Source organism: Osmerus mordax, chromosome 19, assembly GCF_038355195.1.
Source record: "Osmerus mordax isolate fOsmMor3 chromosome 19, fOsmMor3.pri, whole genome shotgun sequence".
Lineage (NCBI taxonomy): Eukaryota > Metazoa > Chordata > Actinopteri > Osmeriformes > Osmeridae > Osmerus > Osmerus mordax.
The window spans coordinates 11,098,400-11,115,650 of record NC_090068.1 but is presented as its reverse complement, the minus strand read 5'-3'; the positions used below and the strand labels follow the sequence as shown (position 1 = coordinate 11,115,650).

The 17,251-nt window shown below is 48.7% G+C and overlaps 2 protein-coding genes across 2 annotated transcripts; both read left to right on the top strand.

The window, feature by feature from the left end:
* Positions 1-151: 151 nt before the first annotated feature.
* LOC136963393 (leucine-rich repeat transmembrane protein FLRT1-like) lies at positions 152-2,273 on the top strand. Its single transcript, XM_067257516.1, is given in 2 exon segments — positions 152-568; positions 570-2,273. Coding segments are annotated over 2 exon segments (2,121 nt in total).
* Positions 2,274-9,581: 7,308 nt separating this feature from the next.
* Positions 9,582-17,090, top strand: stip1 (stress-induced phosphoprotein 1). The gene is made up of 15 exons (XM_067256868.1): positions 9,582-9,693; positions 9,796-9,863; positions 10,944-11,153; positions 11,596-11,737; positions 12,004-12,145; positions 12,313-12,478; positions 12,798-12,924; positions 13,136-13,238; positions 13,827-13,947; positions 14,061-14,157; positions 14,394-14,518; positions 14,964-15,000; positions 15,154-15,257; positions 15,462-15,634; positions 16,006-17,090. Exons 2-15 carry the CDS (start codon positions 9,855-9,857, stop codon positions 16,076-16,078), a joined length of 1,629 nt encoding a protein of 542 aa, XP_067112969.1. The 5' UTR covers positions 9,582-9,693; positions 9,796-9,854; the 3' UTR covers positions 16,079-17,090.
* Positions 17,091-17,251: the final 161 nt, after the last annotated feature.

Here is a 17,251-nt window from a genome sequence, read left to right as displayed (position 1 = left end):
GTGACCGTAAAATCACTTCTCAGCTACGGTTTAACTGCTCTGGAATAAACCTAGTGGAGCAGATCCATCTCAACTTTTTGTGTTTCTGATTCAGGTTGAAGGGTCGTCCCGGGGTCAGGAGGACTCGAGTCCGGCCGAGACCGGCGTCGTCATGGGTATCGAGGGGGCGTCCGAGCTGCGTGATTGGCTCTTCCTGCTCCTCCTCTGCCTGACCCTGCTGGCGGAGGTCATGGAGGTTGTGGCCGCCGCCCAGGGCTACCTGTCCGACAGCGACATTGTCTGTCCGTCCGTGTGTCGCTGCGATGAAGACTTCATCTACTGCAACGACCGCGGCCTGAGCTCCATCCCCCCGCTCCCGCCGTCGGCCAGCGTGCTGTACCTGCAGAACAACCACGTGGACAACGCAGGCCTGCCAACCTCCCTGGAGCACCACCTGGCCGTGCGCGTCATCTACCTGTACGACAACGAGCTGGACGACTTCCCGGTGCACCTGCCGCCCTCGCTCCGAGAGCTGCACCTGCAGGACAACAACATCCGCACGCTGCCGCGCTCGGCGCTGGCCCGCATGCCCCCTGCTGGAGAAGCTGCACCTGGACGACAACTCCGTGTCGACGGTGAGCATCGAGGACCAGGCCTTCATCGACAACCCCCGCCTGCGTCTGCTGTTCCTGTCGCGGAACCACCTCTCCAGCATCCCCTCGGGTCTGCCCGCCTCCCTGGAGGAGCTGCGCCTGGACGACAACCGCATCTCCACCATCCCCACGCACGCCTTCCGGGGCCTGTCGTCCCTGCGGCGCCTCGTCCTCGACGGGAACCTGCTGGCCAACCAGCGCATCGCCGACGACACCTTCTCCCGCCTCTCCAACCTCACCGAGCTCTCGCTGGTGCGGAACTCCCTCCAGGCACCGCCCCTCAACCTCCCCGCCGCCCACCTCCAGCGCCTCTCCCTCCAGGACAACGCCCTCACCCACGTGCCCCGGGGGTCGCTGGACGGCATGCGGCGCCTGGCGAGGCTGGACCTGTCGGGGAACAACCTCACCACCCTCCCCAGGGGCCTGTTCAGGGACCTGGACAGCCTGGCCCAGCTGCTGGTCCGAGGGAACCCCTGGCACTGTGGCTGCAACCTGCGCTGGCTGTACGACTGGCTCCACGCCCGCGGGAACACCATCACCGTGAGGGGCCTCACCTGCCAGGGCCCGGAGACGGTGAGGGACATGGCCCTCAAAGACCTCACCAGCCAGATGGAGGACTGCGAGGTGGCTGGGGGGGTCTCCATGGGGGGCGGGCCCCCGATTACGGGGAGCAGGGACAGAGGGGCAGTCGGTGGAGGAGGCGGGGGTATAGCCGCCAGCTCCACCACGCTCTCCCCCCCCCAGGGCGGGTCTCTGTTCACCCTCCGCTCCAAGAGGCCCGGCCTGGGGATACCGGACTCCGGCCTGGACTACACCCTGGGCAGCAGCGGGGTGGGGAAGAGCCTGGCTCTCAACGTGAAGCCCCTGGCACACGACAGCATCCGCGTGACCTGGAGCGTGGCCACGCCCAGCTCCTCCTTCCGGCTGAGTTGGCTGCGGCTGGGGACCAGCTCGGCCACGGGCTCCATCACCGAGACGCTGGTGAGGGGCGACCGCCGCGAGTACCTGCTCACCTTGCTGCACCCCGCCTCCAGCTACATCATCTGCATGGTGCCCCTGGCCGGGAGCTCGGGGGGGGGCAGGGCGGGAGGCGGGGGGGTGATGGCGGGGGCGGGGGCGGACGCCGACTCGGAGGAAGCCCCGGTGTGTGCCAAAGCGGAGACGTCGGACCCCAGCCAGCCGGACGGCGGCCAGGAGGAGGACAGGGAGACCCAGCAGACGTCCACCCTGCCCCTGGCGGGCATCATCGGAGGAGCCACGGCCATCGTCTCCCTGGCGCTCATCTTCTCCATCTTCTGCTGGTACGGCCACCGCGCCGGACGCCTGGCGACCAGGGACCACTACACGCGCAGCAGCGGCGCGCGCAAGAGCAAGCACTACGACGACTACATCGAGTCGGGCACCAAGAAGGACACCACCATCCTGGAGATACGAGGACCTGGCTTCCAGATGACTCCCATGGCCACCAGGCAGCCCCTGCAGCCCAAGCCTCTACGGGAGGATTACATCATCCACACCATCTTCCCCTCCAACGGCACCGGGCCGTACAAAGGCCCCCAGCCCGCCCCCAACCCCGGCTACGGCACCAACCGTGGCTACCGAGAAGGAGGCATCCCAGATATCGATTACTGTTATACGTGATAGGCCGGGCCGAGCCCACGCACCACCGATTGACTGTATAGATGCACAGTTCCTGTCCACATGGGATCGTCTACAGCACCCGTTTGTGCCTTCTTCTTCTTCTCCACCTCCACCTCCTCCCGCTCTCCCATTCCACCTGAGCCCACTGCTTCCTGCAACATAACGATGTGATTAATTGGTTGCGATGCTGGCAGGAAGTGTTTTGCTGTGCACTGCAGCAGGAGCTGATGTCCCATTACAGCTGTTGATGCACACGGCTACTCTCACCCCTACTAAAGATCAGTGTGCTTTTTCCCCTGGCCGCTCGGCCGCTCACCGAGAGAGAGAGAGAGAGAGAGAGAGAAGAGAGAGAGAGAGAGAGAGAGAGAGAGGGGCGCGTGGCCAACGTCGTGTAGGAACTGCAGATCGGGGGATGGAAACCTTCTTCCTCAGAGACTCTTTCGGTGCCATGTAGAACTGAGACCCAGCTGGATGGCCGCAGAGAGAAAGAGAGAGAGAGAGAGAGAGAGAGAGAGGGGGAGAGGGAGAGAGAGAGAGAGAGAGAGAGAGAGAGAGAGAGAGAGAGGGAGAGAGAGAGAGAGAGACTAGAGGCTGAGAGAGACATGCTTCTTAGATTAACCTGACCCAGCCACAGACTGTCCGTTTGTTCTTTGGACTTAAAAAAAAATGCCTCAACTACCCCGATGTGCCCTAGCAACGACCTGAGGAGAAGACTAAGTGAAGCTGTGAACTCGTGTGTTTCCAACATCCCATTTTAACCACTTGTCTTAAATCGGGCTTTACGTCTCTTTCAGTGGTTTCACAGGGTGGGGGCATCCTTGGCGGTGTCCTTGATGACTCACTTCCCGTTCGAAACTAAACGTTGTATCGATTTGAATGCAGCCCAGTTTTGTAGATAGTTAACTTAAATAGACACCCACTGGACTGTGTTTCAAGAACTAGCACTCCCCTGCTGTTTGATTCTGATTTTAAAGCCTTTCCCCCACTGCTTATCTTGTTAGTTGTTTTTCCGTGGGGTTTGGATCCGAGGTTATTGTGGTTCTTCACGTCCTGTTCTACTCTCGGTGAGGACACACCCGAGATGCAGACAATGGATTTGTTACCTGTCTTTTTCTAAGAAGAGGAGGAGGATGGGGGGGAATCTCCGGATGACCCTCTGAAAGCTCTTTGGACTGCACCAGCGTGAATGTTTATGTACACCTCTTAGATAATAAAAAAAAACACAAAAAAAACTATGTTAAGCATAGGAGACATCATTGGTTTACAGAAGTTCCAGATTAGAAACGACATCCCAAGACTGTGACACAACTCCCTTTTGAAGTGTAAGACTCCAACAGCCATTCTCCTTTCTGTGCCTGTGTGCTTGATTCAGTTATCCAAGGGTGAGGGGGAGTTCTGGTAAGGGTTTTTTTGACACTGTGCAAAACAGTATCCACTGAATAAGGTGAATCCCCAAAGGAGACACAACGTTTGTGGACTGACTCAAGTCAATACAGGAAGAATTTGTAAAACAGAGAGTGAACAGCAATCAGGGAGATTATCAAACCGCTACACTGTGGACCACCACTGTTGAAGGGGGAGGAGGGGTGAAGGTGTTGAGGGCGGGACGGGGGCGTGGTGACATGGAGGGCTGTCAAAGGGGGCGGGGCACAGGGGGGGGGGGGTATTAGGCGCGGGGGGGCAGGTTTTCATCCGCTTGTGCATGTTGTGATGACGGCCCTCTACAAGTCCTCCAGCCCCACCAAGCAGCCCTTCACTACTAGGGGATGAAGAATGAGTGTGAGTCAGAACGCAGAGGGGAGGGAGGGAGAGAGAGGGAGAGGGAGAGAGAGAGAGAGAGAGAGAGAGAGAGAGAGAGAGAGAGAGAGAGAGAGAGAGAGAGAGAGAGAGAGAGAGAGAGAGAGAGAGAGAGAGAGAGAGAGGGAGGGAGGGAGGGAGGGAGGGAGAGGAAAAGCCCATTCATATGCAGGGGCGGGAGCTGGAATGATCGCTCTGGAACGTTGGAGTTCATCCATGCATAAAGCTGTTGGTCACACCCTGCTGCTCCACAACACTTTAATATTCTTCATTGGCTGTTTATCACTGTACTGTTTTTGAGGTGGACACCAATCGTGCTTCCTGCACCGTGGTGTCTGATTGGGTCTCCTGTCAGACGACACGTCAGAGGGGTGTCCTGCGTGACATTTTTTTAATCGAAATGCCAAACTGAATAACAATGTGGCTCGGCCATCTTTGTTGGGAGCATCCAGATGGGATGTTTCACACGGTTTCACAAGTTGTTACCATTACAAATATCTCATTTCCACACTGAGGAGTCATTCTGAGTTGTTTGCGAAACTCAACACAAAGCTTTTTAAAGTTTGTGCCCACGGCATGGAATGTATATTGTGGATTCGGAAATTCATTCAACCTCAGGGGACTTGGGGATTCAAAGTGTTACTTTTATCTTTTAAATTACAGTCATTTCACCTCACATAAGAGCACAGAAAACGTACAAAATATTTATACGTGGGTATTTTTCAAAACAGGAACCCGATTGAGGTATTTGCAACATCAGATCAAAAGGAACCAGCTTTCACAGAGAAACACAACATTTATATTTCACTGCTTATTCCCTCTTCCAGCCTACCACTCTCTTTCTCCTTCCTGGAGAACATTATATTTGTTTGATTGGTTCTTACTGTTCCTAGCTGAGCTTGCATGTCTTGGCCTGTGTGTGTGTGTGTGTGTGTGTATGTGCGTGTGTGCCGGGGGGGGGGGGGGGGGGGGGGGAGGAACGGTGTGCATGGCAGGTAGAGAGGCTACACACCAGAGAATGCATGCAGGTCATGTGCATCTCTTCCAAAGCTGGGAGCACTTGCAGTCGTTATTTTTTAAACCATCTGCAGGTTTACGGCTCCTGCTGACTGCCCCGGCAGTTGGTGAGTGCGTGCATGCATATGTGTGTGTTCGCGTGTGTGTGCGCGTGTGTGTGTGTGTGTGTGCCCCTGCTGTTTTGTACCAGCAGTTGTCCCACCTGCTGCCCAGTGCCACAGATGCCAGTTCTAGTCTACTTCGGCTCCCCTTGTCAGCCTCTCTGTAGAAATATCCCTCCTCTCTGTGCTCAAACTAATATTTACTATAAAACACCTGACAGAACGACCAGGGCGGCTTCATGTGCCCAGCAACCAGCACCCTTTCTAGAGCTTTCCGGGTGAAATGGTGCTCATCGTTATCTTCTTTAACATCATCATTAGCATCACTTACTGATCATTTACGTCCTCATTCACTCTGGCCTTTTCTGGCCCTTAACATCGTTGAGTGCTCATCACCCAACTCACACAAGACAGGGACGCCCTTGGTGTAATTAGCAGACCAAGAATTCAACTGCTAAGTCACGCGCGCGTTCTGAAGGAAGAACCAGGGACCTGGTTAGGTTTTAACATCAGCAAGAAATTCAACAGGATTGTTATCTGTTTGTTGTTATTTTGTCAAGCCCTCCATATTTTCCTGTGTTCTTTTGTAGGCTGCTGCTGTTAGAAAAAAAACATTGCTCTCCTACTTTGTTGGACTCAAAACCGAGGGAAAAAATAACTATTTTGTATAAAGGTTGTCTCTTTTCTATGTGATTAAAGGAGAGATGTGCAAAGCTTTTTTGACTTTGGTGTCGTTTTCCATCCCACCCATCTGTCTGTCATTTCTTTGTTTATTTAAATGTATAAATTAACTTTTAGAGTTCTAAAGACAGTAAATCCTCTACAGTAAAGCCCGGCTGTCCAATCCTTTGGCACAACGTTATCGATTTCCATGGCTAAAAAAAATAAATAAAATAAAATAATAATAACAATAATGGTGGAAAGAAAAATTGCTCAATTTCAGGGTACCCATTCCCTCTGCAAAGTTGGCTGACAGATTCCTGTTGAAGCAGTAATAATGTGTACATACATATAGGGAGTCAGGTGGCTAAGCGGTTAGAGAAACGGGCTAGTAATCAGAAGGTCGATTTCCCGGCCGTGTCAAATGACGGTGTGTCCTTGGGCAAGGCACTTCACCCTACTTGCCTCGGGGGGAATGTCCCTGTACTTACTTAAGTCGCTGTGGATAAGAGCGTCTACTAAATGTAAATGTAAATATTCTACAGATGCAGAATGATCCAACCCCAGACCATTTTTTGTGTTTCAAAACATAACTGTACGGAGGAATAAGTCAGGCAAAATACACAGAGGCATAAACGGGCCTGGGGAGATGTAGTAATTTGTATCGGACTGACATACCATCCAGCCCCCCCCCCCTCTCTCTTTTCTCCCCCTGGAGCGAAGGACAGTCTAAGTGCTCTAGGCCTCTTGTCTTTATAGGATTACTAGGGGACCATATTAAACAGGGACATGTCAAAGGTTGGAGAGATTGGGGAGGGGAGGGGGGTTAGGCTAGACAGACCCAATGTCACTGTATTTCCGATCTTTATTGGGAGTGACACAACCCCCCCCCCCCATCTTTCCAAGCCCTCTTTCTGTATTGATTGGCTGAGAGCAGGGCTGAGGTCAGCAGGCAGAAGGCGGCATGTCTCTCCCTCTGTCTCTCACTCTCCATTTGTCCCTGTCTGTTTCTGTACCCCCACCCCCACCCTCTGCCAGCCCCTCCATCCTTTCATCCATCCATCCACCCATCCGTGAATCCTCTCCCCTTCCTCCGTTTCTCCCTCCGTCGCTCTCCTCTTTGTCCGGCTGTGTGTGTCCTTCATTTGACATACATAAATCAATCAGTCAATCCAATTTCATTCTAAGTGAAGCCCAAAGGACTTGCCTTTGAGCTGCTGCTCTGAAAAAGTAGAAGAATCCAATGTCTAATTACATTCCAAATCTTATTATGATTATGACTGTGGATTGAATTAACAGATAACATTTTGTTTGATTCACAGATACAATGCAGGCAATTAGGTGTAAAGAAGGCCTATTACGAGAACAGGTACAAGTTCTTGACCGCAACAAATGTGATTGTTATAATAAGCATATAATCAAGTCTGAGTTTGTGTCTGTGACCAAAGAAAGCTGCCCTGCCCACGTCTGAATGGTGATTGGTTGGTTGGGTGAGTCCTGTTATGGGCTGAAGCCAGCTGGAGAAGAATAAGTCGCTCGTTGCACCTGGGTCTACTGTACATCCACACACCCACGCACACACACATAGACACACACATGCATGCACACAAGCATAGACCCACACACACACACATAGACACACACACGCACACACACATACGTATATGCACACACATACTCACATACAAGATATACACGTCACACACACATACATGCACACAGACAAAAACATACAAATATGCACATGAACACATGCAAAAAAAAACACATGATTCTAGTTCATTGGACCCATGGATACTCAACACCACACTGATTTAGTGTCATCCCACCTCTCCCCACTTCAGAAACCTCATTCATTACACAAGCCAGTGCCTTAATCCTCCTTTCCTTCACGGACAGGGCTGTTGGGTAATCGATACAGTCGGAATAAATTAATCGATACTCCCTGCTTGCGAACCAACGGTCCCCCCCCACGCCTGTCCTCCTCCCTACAACCTCTCTGGTTGTTGTTTTAGTGTTCCCACCCTCCCATGCCCTCCTCTCATTTATCTCCCCCTTTCCTTCCTCCGGACTCTCTCTATCCAGATCCCTCGTTCACCTTCCATCCTCCTTTTCCCGTGATTCATGTGTTTTCTCCGTGACATTGCAGCGCATCCATTTTACTCTTCTTTCAAGTAGTTAGTTTTTTTTTTTTTTTTTTTTTACACATGATGTTTCTATGGTTCAACCTTGGACCCTATATCCCATTGTGTTCTCCTCAATCCTCAGAAATGCTCAGAAAAGCTCTTCCACGCTTTGGCTCGCCACTCTCATTTTTCTCCAATTGCTGTCGCCCCTTTCTGCAGGCAATCTAGTTGTGCAGTGAGCTGTGAAAGACTCCCTCTCTTTACCTCCCTCAGAACACACATCCATACATGCCCTTTTACACAAACACACACACACACACACACATAGATCTCCAACTATATAAAATGTTGATGTTGCTAAGACAGTCACTTATGTTCATTCGAAATTAATTATCTCCCCTTAGAATACAGTTTTAATGCATGCCAAATGCTGAAGCCCGGTATAATGATTATCACTGCAAAGAACCTCCTCACAGCAATGCTTGTCCTGTGTGGGGTTTGCAGCCTCCAATGTTTTGAGGACATGGAACACGTGAAATTATGATTCATGTGTTCTGGACAGGACAGGTTTTTTTCTGTAGCATTTATCTCATGCTCCTCAATTCTTCACATGATTTCCATCATTAAGTATGACTTTTAGTTGTCAGACCATTCTGTGGTCTTAACAAGCTTCCTTTGCTTTGGGTTTGATTTTAATTCCTCAAGAGGGAATCTGGATTTGGAAAACACATAAAAGATCCATACTTCCACATCTGTAATCATATATTATACAGTACCAATTTTATCAAGAGGGAATATGATCTTGCCTGAGGTGGAGAAGAGTGTTAGGTTATATATCCTGATCTCACACTGCCCCCTGCAGGCTCTGGACAGTACTGCAACTACGTGCAAAAGGAGCCTAGCGCAATAAAATCAGTAATATCAAATCCCTGGTACTACGTTTAATGTAGTATGTTTAGCCGATTAAGAACGTTTATGTCTCACTATCATAAACACGCAAGCAGACATTCAAAACGCCTGTCTTACCCACACAGTTAGGCCTACACAGTCTACATATCTCAAACGATCTAATCTTTCCAAATCTATGTGTGCCTTATTAGAAGTTAGATCCAAAAGGTAGCTAGACTAGCTACTCTTCAGCGAAAATAAAGTTATTTACATTAAAGCGACTTAAAATATATAAAAATTAAAAGTACTTGAACAACCTGATTCCACCTGGAATATCTTATCTTTCGTAATTGTTTTTGATCAATTATGCTGTTACTCAGTTACTGCCAAAATGTGTAACTTTGGAAATTGAATGTAGTCTAGTTTGTTACGCCAAGTAATTTAACTTCCAAACCATAATAATAGACATGCTGATGGATCAGACAATACAATTATATGATCTTAATGTACATTCATAGAGAAGCTGTTGTAGTCTGCTGTCAATAGAATGAACCAGAAGGAACTGGAAAGCCATTAACCGTCTTCTTGAACAGCGTTGCTTTGCTCAACGCATTTAGCTCACAGCCGCCTTTGATTCGCTTAGAAGGAATCTAAATTGTTCATTGGCCAATCATATGACACAGTTGCATTACGGGATAAAACAGATCTTTGAGGAAGTCCAGAGTGTGCATATAAAGCCGGTTGCCAAAATTGCAGAAACACCTTTGGTCCACATTAGTTTCTTGACACGGAACATCGTACAACCGACAGGGCAGTACAGTGGATAACTGTGTAAGTAATCACATATTAATGCATTTCTTGTCATATTTAATAGTGACTATCATATTTCTGTCAATAAGCTTGGTAATATTGCTCCTCCTCATTTATGTGCAGTGGGTGGCGCTATCGTCGTTCTCGTTTCGCAGTACTTTCTGGAACCTCATGGTCTCACCATGGAGAAAGTGAGTAACAACTGTGCTCAGTGTTACAGTAAAATATATATCGATTTGAAATACTTTCTACATTGACTTAGCTTGGTCGTATTTGATCGTTATAACACGTTTAACGATTGTCATATTAAATTGTTTGATGATTTGTCTTGCACGATACGGTCCTCATTGTTAGCTCTAGCTTAGCTACCTAGCTAACAATGTCTTAACCGGTTAGCGCAATGACAACTTGCTGCGTGGTGCTGTTACGTGCTTAGGCTAAAGGGAGATAATCAATCAGAGCCAATTTAAACTATTAGCCAAGTATTTCGCTGTGGGTAGCTATATACATCCGTCACCTCATGATAAATATAGCTAGGTAATTTTAAATTTGGCTCAGATTTATAGAGCTAGCTAGATGCATCTAGCACTCGCTAACGACGCTGTTGGCCATGACTGAGTTCTTCACCGAAATGTTCCAGAAACTGTAGGCTATACCAGCACATCGGCTGCAATGATGAGCTAGCGGTGTTAGCCAGCTAGCTAACTAGCTTGTAAACGTCAATGAGATGCAGTCCTGCGTCAGCCAGGTCAACCCAAGACGCAGAGATAAATAGAGCTACATTTTATATGGCTAAATAAACATTTGTAAATAACAAAAAAATGTCAATTTAATTAGTTTCGTTTTGACGTTAGCAATAACGCGCGTGTGGTCAACTTATTGTTGTGTAGGCCAGCTATCTTACGTTGTCTTGTTAGACTTGCAACACTGCACGTAGTTGCAGTGGCTTGCTAGAGGTAGACATCTTGTGTAGATAATGGGACTCTACAGGGGAAACAAATCACAGGAACATCAAATAGGTTCCACACTAATGGTAGCATAAGACTTGAGGAGGGGCATTCATGTCAACTAGCTAAGTGTCAGTGACAGCTGATTGGGTCGCTTTCTCCAGTTAAGTCTGGCAGCTGATAAAACAGATGGTCTTGAAAATTTTGCTTTATAGTTTCTAAATGGCCTTGTTGTTTGACAGATTGGGAAAAATGTCAATGACAACCTTGTTAGGAAAATGTTGGCACAGCATCAAGCCTCCATTTCTCCCTTTTGTCTCGTAGGTGACACAGTTGAAAGACCAGGGAAACAAGGCCCTGAGTGCAGGGAAGATCGAAGAGGCAGTGCGCTGCTACACTGAAGCGCTGGCCCTCGACCCTTCCAACCATGTCCTCTTCAGCAACCGGTCAGCAGCACACGCAAAGAAGGGCGACTATGACAGCGCTCTGCAGGACGCATGTCAGACCATCAAGATCAAACCCGACTGGGGAAAGGTGAGGTGACAACATGGGGGACAACAGGGGAGTCAGGTGGCTGAGCGGTTAGAGAATCGGGCTAGTAATCCGAAGGTCGCCGGTTCGATTGTGCAAAATGACGTTGTGTCCTTGGGCAAGGAACTTCACCCTACTTGCCTCGGGGGAATGTCCCTGTACTTACTGTAAGTCGCTCTGGATAAGAGCGTCTGCTAAATGACTACATGTAACATGGAACAGTTTGAACAGTTGTACCTGGTGCGTTTTTACACTGACCAATCCCGTGAACACCAAAAAATACACTTCCCCTCCTTGATTTTCTGCTTACGTTCCATATGCACTATATGTATGTAGCTTTGGATAAAAACCCCATCTGCTAAATTAAGAATGTCCTAAATGTACACCAGTTTGATGGGATGTGTTATGACGTGTCAAACCTGACCTCTTGTGTTGTGTTGCCCAGGGCTACTCCAGGAAGGCCGCAGCGCAGGAGTTCCTAGGGCGGTTTGAGGATGCCAAGGCCACGTATCAGGAGGGACTGAGAAATGAGCCAGGGAACCAGCAGCTCAAGGAGGGGTTACAGAACATTGAGGCACGGCTAGCAGGTACATCCCTTCATGACATCACTCAAGGTTTTTGTTTGTGCATTTTCCCAACTGCCTTTTAAAAATATATTTCTTCCCTTTTGAGTAGAGAAACTGTCAGGTTTGTAAAATATACACACAACTGAGTTGAGTTTCAGTCTTTCCCTACAACAAGTGTGTAGAGAAAGATGGCAAAATACAAGATGTAAAGCTAGGTGTAATATATTATCTCGAGTCAAATACGACCTGATCGGAGCACTCTTTCCCTTGCTCACTTCTCTCCACAGAGAAGAAGATGATGAACCCCTTCGCCACTCCCAACATGTTTGAGAAGCTGGAGGGCGACCCCAGGACCCGTGCCCTGCTGTCTGACCCCAGCTACAGAGAGCTCCTGCAGCAGCTAAAGGACAAGCCCTCAGAGCTGGGCACGTGAGTGGCTCACCCACACCACACCAGCACGCTGTGTTCTAGTTTGGTTTGTCCTCATGTGTTCAGTGATGCTCCTGTGATATTAGTAGAGTACTCTCAATTTTCCCATTGATCATGGGCAATAGATCATGGGGTAATCACCACCCTGCCTGTCTCTCTGTGTGTAGGAAGCTGCAGGATCCTCGGGTAATGACCACCCTGTCTGTCCTGCTGGGCCTGGACCTGGCTGGGATGGACGAGGAGGACGAGCCCTCCCCCCCTCCCCCCCCCAAACCCAAAGAGACGAAGCCGCCCACCCCCAAAGAGGAGGACCTGCCCGAGAACAAGAGACAGGTACACCTGACTTACAATCACAATCAGAAGGATTGTGATGTTTTCAGACAAGGGCAGGGGGGGGGGGGCTGCAGTTTAACATGAACACTGAGCTGTCCTCCAAGGACACGACGTTGTTTGGCACGGCCGGGAATCGAACCGGCAACCTTCTGCTTAACAGAAAGTCCCTAACGGCTCAGCCATCTGACCCATATCCATGCTTTATACTTTATACTCACCCTAGTCTAACGAGGGTTTTGTGCTGCTTCTGTTCTCATGTGCAGCTGTTAGGATCAGTGAAGTCCTCATGCCTTTATGAATATGTGCTGTTCTTTCAAAGGCTCTGAAGGCGAAGGAGTTGGGGAATGCTGCTTACAAGAACAAAGAGTTTGATTCTGCCCTGAAACACTATGAAGAAGCTGTCAAACACGACCCTACCAATATGACTTACATCTCCAATCAAGCAGGTACACTCAGTTAGCTGATGATTTACTGAGAAGATTCAACAACTGAACATTTATCTGTCGAATTAGCTCTGTAATTCCATGTGTCACATTGAGATCGGATGGGTAGAGTTTGGTTCATTAGTAATGTTCCTGATTAATCAGTTTATTTTGTTGGGATTGGAAATTGTCAGGGGGAAAAAAATCCAAAACGTTCTGTGTCATGTCTGTCCAGCTGTGTTCTTTGAGAAGGCTGAGTATGACAAGTGCCGGGAGCTGTGTGAGAAGGCGATCGATGTGGGCCGCGAAAACCGAGAGGACTACCGGCAGATCGCCAAGTGAGTCCTCCCTCCTTCCTGCTGCACCCCCCCCCACTAGCACTCCCAGGCCCTGCTGGGGGCTGGATGAAACACAGCCACCCATCCAGGGAGCCAAAACTGAGATGAGGTCTTCTACCTAATCCAACACTTTAATTAACAACCCATGTTCTCTGCTCTGCGCTCCAGCGAGGGAACTGGGGATGGAGTCAGAGGAGGAGTTTCAGAGCTTTCTAATTTAACCCTTTTGGCACACATGCTCTGAACGGTCACCCAAATGTAACCTGTTTAGGGTTGTGCTCCTTCAAGTTCCTGACAGCCTTTTAAGAATTTGACTGGTTCCCCTGCTACCTCACTACTGAAGCAGGTTAACGGATATAGCCCGTTTTTACGTGACTAGAGGCAATTGTTTCCTCATTTGTGTGCATTTATGGTTACGTTCTAATGACAAACATGATTTTATGCGGCTTGGTCCACTCAAGCAAATCACGTATTTGTGATTTGACGTATATTTTAGACATGCAAATATCTGTATAATGGATTATACAGATGATTTACAGTTGAAGGATTAAGGTCTCATTTTAATACTGGATGTTGCTCCTGTCCCAGGGCCTTGGCTAGGATCGGGAACTCGTACTTCAAGCAGGAGAAGTACGCGGAGGCCACGCAGTTCTTCAACAAGAGCCTGACGGAGCACCGAACGCCCGACGTGCTCAAGAAATGCCAGCAGGTATGAGTGCACGCGCCAGCCGACCAGGAGCGTTCCCATGGGCACCGCTGGACGGTTCCGTGCCCGCGCGGGTTCTGCTGCTCGCTTTTAACGGGTAGCGTTGTTCTCTCAAGGCGGAGAAGTTCCTGAAGGAGCAGGAGAAGCTGGCATACATCAACCCCGAGGTGGCGCTGGAGGAGAAGAACAAGGGCAACGAGGCCTTCCAGAAAGGTGCACGCACATCGTATTTGACATTCTGTTTGTTGCCAGGCGACGTACCGATTTTAGTGCGTGTTAAAAGTCCAGCTGAACATCAAGGAGCAAAAGTGCAGAGTTCTAACAGTGTTTTAGGTGGTCAGAGTTTTTATTAAAATTCATGTATGCAGAATAATACAGTGGTAATAATGTTGTGACGGTAGCTTCCCTGTACGCCTGCCAGTCTGACCTGTGTGTGTGTGTGTGTGCAGGAGACTACCCCGTAGCCATGAAGCATTACTCTGAGGCCATCAAAAGGAACCCAGAAGATGCCAAGCTCTTCAGCAACAGAGCTGCCTGCTACACCAAACTGCTGGAGTTCCAGCTAGCACTCAAGGTACGCGTCACCATACGCATCACCAACTAAACTATCAAGTAACGAAACACCAACATCACTTTTGTTTTTATAAAACACCTGTGGTTTCTACTCGCGTATGGCCAAAGGCACAGGAGGTGGTCTTCATTCCGACAAATGTTTTTTTTCAAATGGGGTCATGCTAAAGCAGGCAGTGGAGGCGTGTTGACACTTGAATCTGTTATTTTATACATGAGTATTTACATTTAGCAGACGCTCTTATCCAGAGAGACTTACAGTAAGTACAGGGACATTCTCCCTGAGGAAAGTAGGGTGAAGTGCCTTGCCCAAGGACACAACGTCATTTGGCACAGCCGGGGAATTGAACTGGCAACCTTCAGATTACTAGCCCGCTTCCCTCACCTCAGCCACCTAACTCCGAGTATAAACACTGACAAGCACCCTCTCTCTACCCCCCTCCTCTCAGGACTGTGAGGACTGCATCAAGCTGGATCCAACCTTCAGTGAGTACAAAGGAGTCATCTCCTTATTAAACAGCAATGTGAATGTCAATGGATGTTGGTATTTTATATAAAAAACCTTTTTATATTCCAAAGCATCCCTGGGTGTGAAAGACATTTTACTTATTCTTTTTACAACCCTCTTCTCCCCCACAGTTAAAGGTTACACCCGCAAGGCAGCTGCCCTTGAGGCCATGAAAGATTTCACCAAAGCGATAGATGCCTACCAGAAAGCTCTGGAGCTTGACGCCAACTCCAAGGTACAGTGTGACCGGCACCGGAAGGTCGTTTTTGCCTCATAAAATCCATGCCTGGATAAGCAGAAAGCTGAAATGTGATGCTCTCTTGGGAGATCTTTCATGACCACCGTCTGTTCAACCCTCCTTCTCATCTCCTCTTTCCTCCTCCTCTATCGCTGTCTCTTTCTCCTCTCCTTCATTTCCACTTCTACCCCTCGCCTCCAGGAGGCGACAGAGGGCATCCAACGCTGCCTGATGAGCCAGTCTGTGAGGAACGACAGCCCGGAGGATGTGAAGCGTCGGGCCATGTCTGACCCGGAGGTGCAGCAGATCATGAGTGACCCCGCCATGCGCATGATCCTGGAGCAGATGCAGAAAGACCCTCAGGCACTCAGCGAGTAAGCAGCCAATCAGACCCAGCCCAGCACACACACCAGACCCAGCCCAGCCAATCAGACCCAGCACACACACCTGACCCAGCCCATTACACACACCAGACCCAGCCCAGCGCACACACCAGACCCAGCACACACACCTGACCCAGCCCAACACAGCACATCAACCAGCACACACCCAGCCCAGCCCAGCCAATCGGACCCAGCACACACACCAGAACCAGCCCAGCACATCAACCATCCACTCCCAATAGATTCTCCATATCCCCCACACTCAGTCTAGCAAAATTAGTTTTTAAAGAAATTTGAAATTAGATTATTTATTTTTTTATTGTATTTTTACTCACACCATTTGTCTTCTCTCTTGTTCCCAGTCACCTAAAGAACCCAGGTATTGCTCAGAAGATCCAGAAGCTCATAGACGTGGGACTGATAGCCATCCGGTGATGAGAGGACGGCTCAGGACAGGGCTACACACATGAAGAAACAGCAACTAGAGGATCCAGACGCCATTCCCTCAATACACAACATCCTCCGCCACCCATAACCATTTACTGTGTTTTCGGCCAAACATCTGGCCACATTGCTTTTACCCCCACCTTATGTCATGGCCTTAAATTATTTCATTCAAAAGTACCTAATCTCTCTCTCTCCATCTCACATATCTACAAACTTTAAGGTTACCACAGGACCTTCAGAGCCTAACTAAGAATTAGAAAATATGTAGAGACATTTAAACAGTCTGGGTCACATGTCAGAGGGAGGGGGGGGTTGTCTATGACAGATGAGGTTACCAACTCGTCATCTGTTTGATGGAAATCTAAAATAGTGCTAGTGTTGAGGTGCGATGTGGATATGCCTTATTAACGTGTTTGGCGCTCATTTCTGTCGAATAAAACAAATCGGTAAAAAAATCTAAACCTCACACATTCGGTCTATGGAGTGCCGCTTGCTCAAATTTATTGTTACAGTTCTGGAAAGATCAGGTGTTTTGAAGTTGGTCGATAAGTACAAATTTTCCGCCTCTGTTCCCCTTCGAAGGGAAAGCTGATGCCGTCATGTGACCCCCCCCCCCCCCCATGTACCCAACAGTTCTTGTGTACTATCATATTCCAGCCACGTGGATCTTTCACATCGACAGGGAACGGAAGGAGAGTATTGTGTAAAAAGACGCATTGATTCATGCTTACTTTTATTCATTTTCAGCATTTCCACCATAGCCTTGGATCAGCTAGAGTTCTTTTTTTGTTTCTTTTTTTTTAACAGCACGTGGTGCTACTAAATTGTAGTGTAGAAACATGGGAGGGTTTGGTCATGTGTGTCAATGAAAACACGTCAAGCACATCAAACAACATTCGGCGCTCACTCACGCTGTTGTATGTCAAAGATGAAGCCCCGAAACTGTATTGTACAAGTGAAATTAATCCTGCAAATATATCTGAATGTATTTCTAAGCTCATCAGTGTCCATGTTATTTCTGTCTACAAATATATTTGGAAGTGGCTGTATTGAACTGCCGAAAGTTGTTTTATAAGTAACTACCTATCTAGAAATGTGTTCTTGAAATGACTGGGCCCACTAATAATAGGCTTTTGAAAATCCCCATTCAGAAAAACAGGA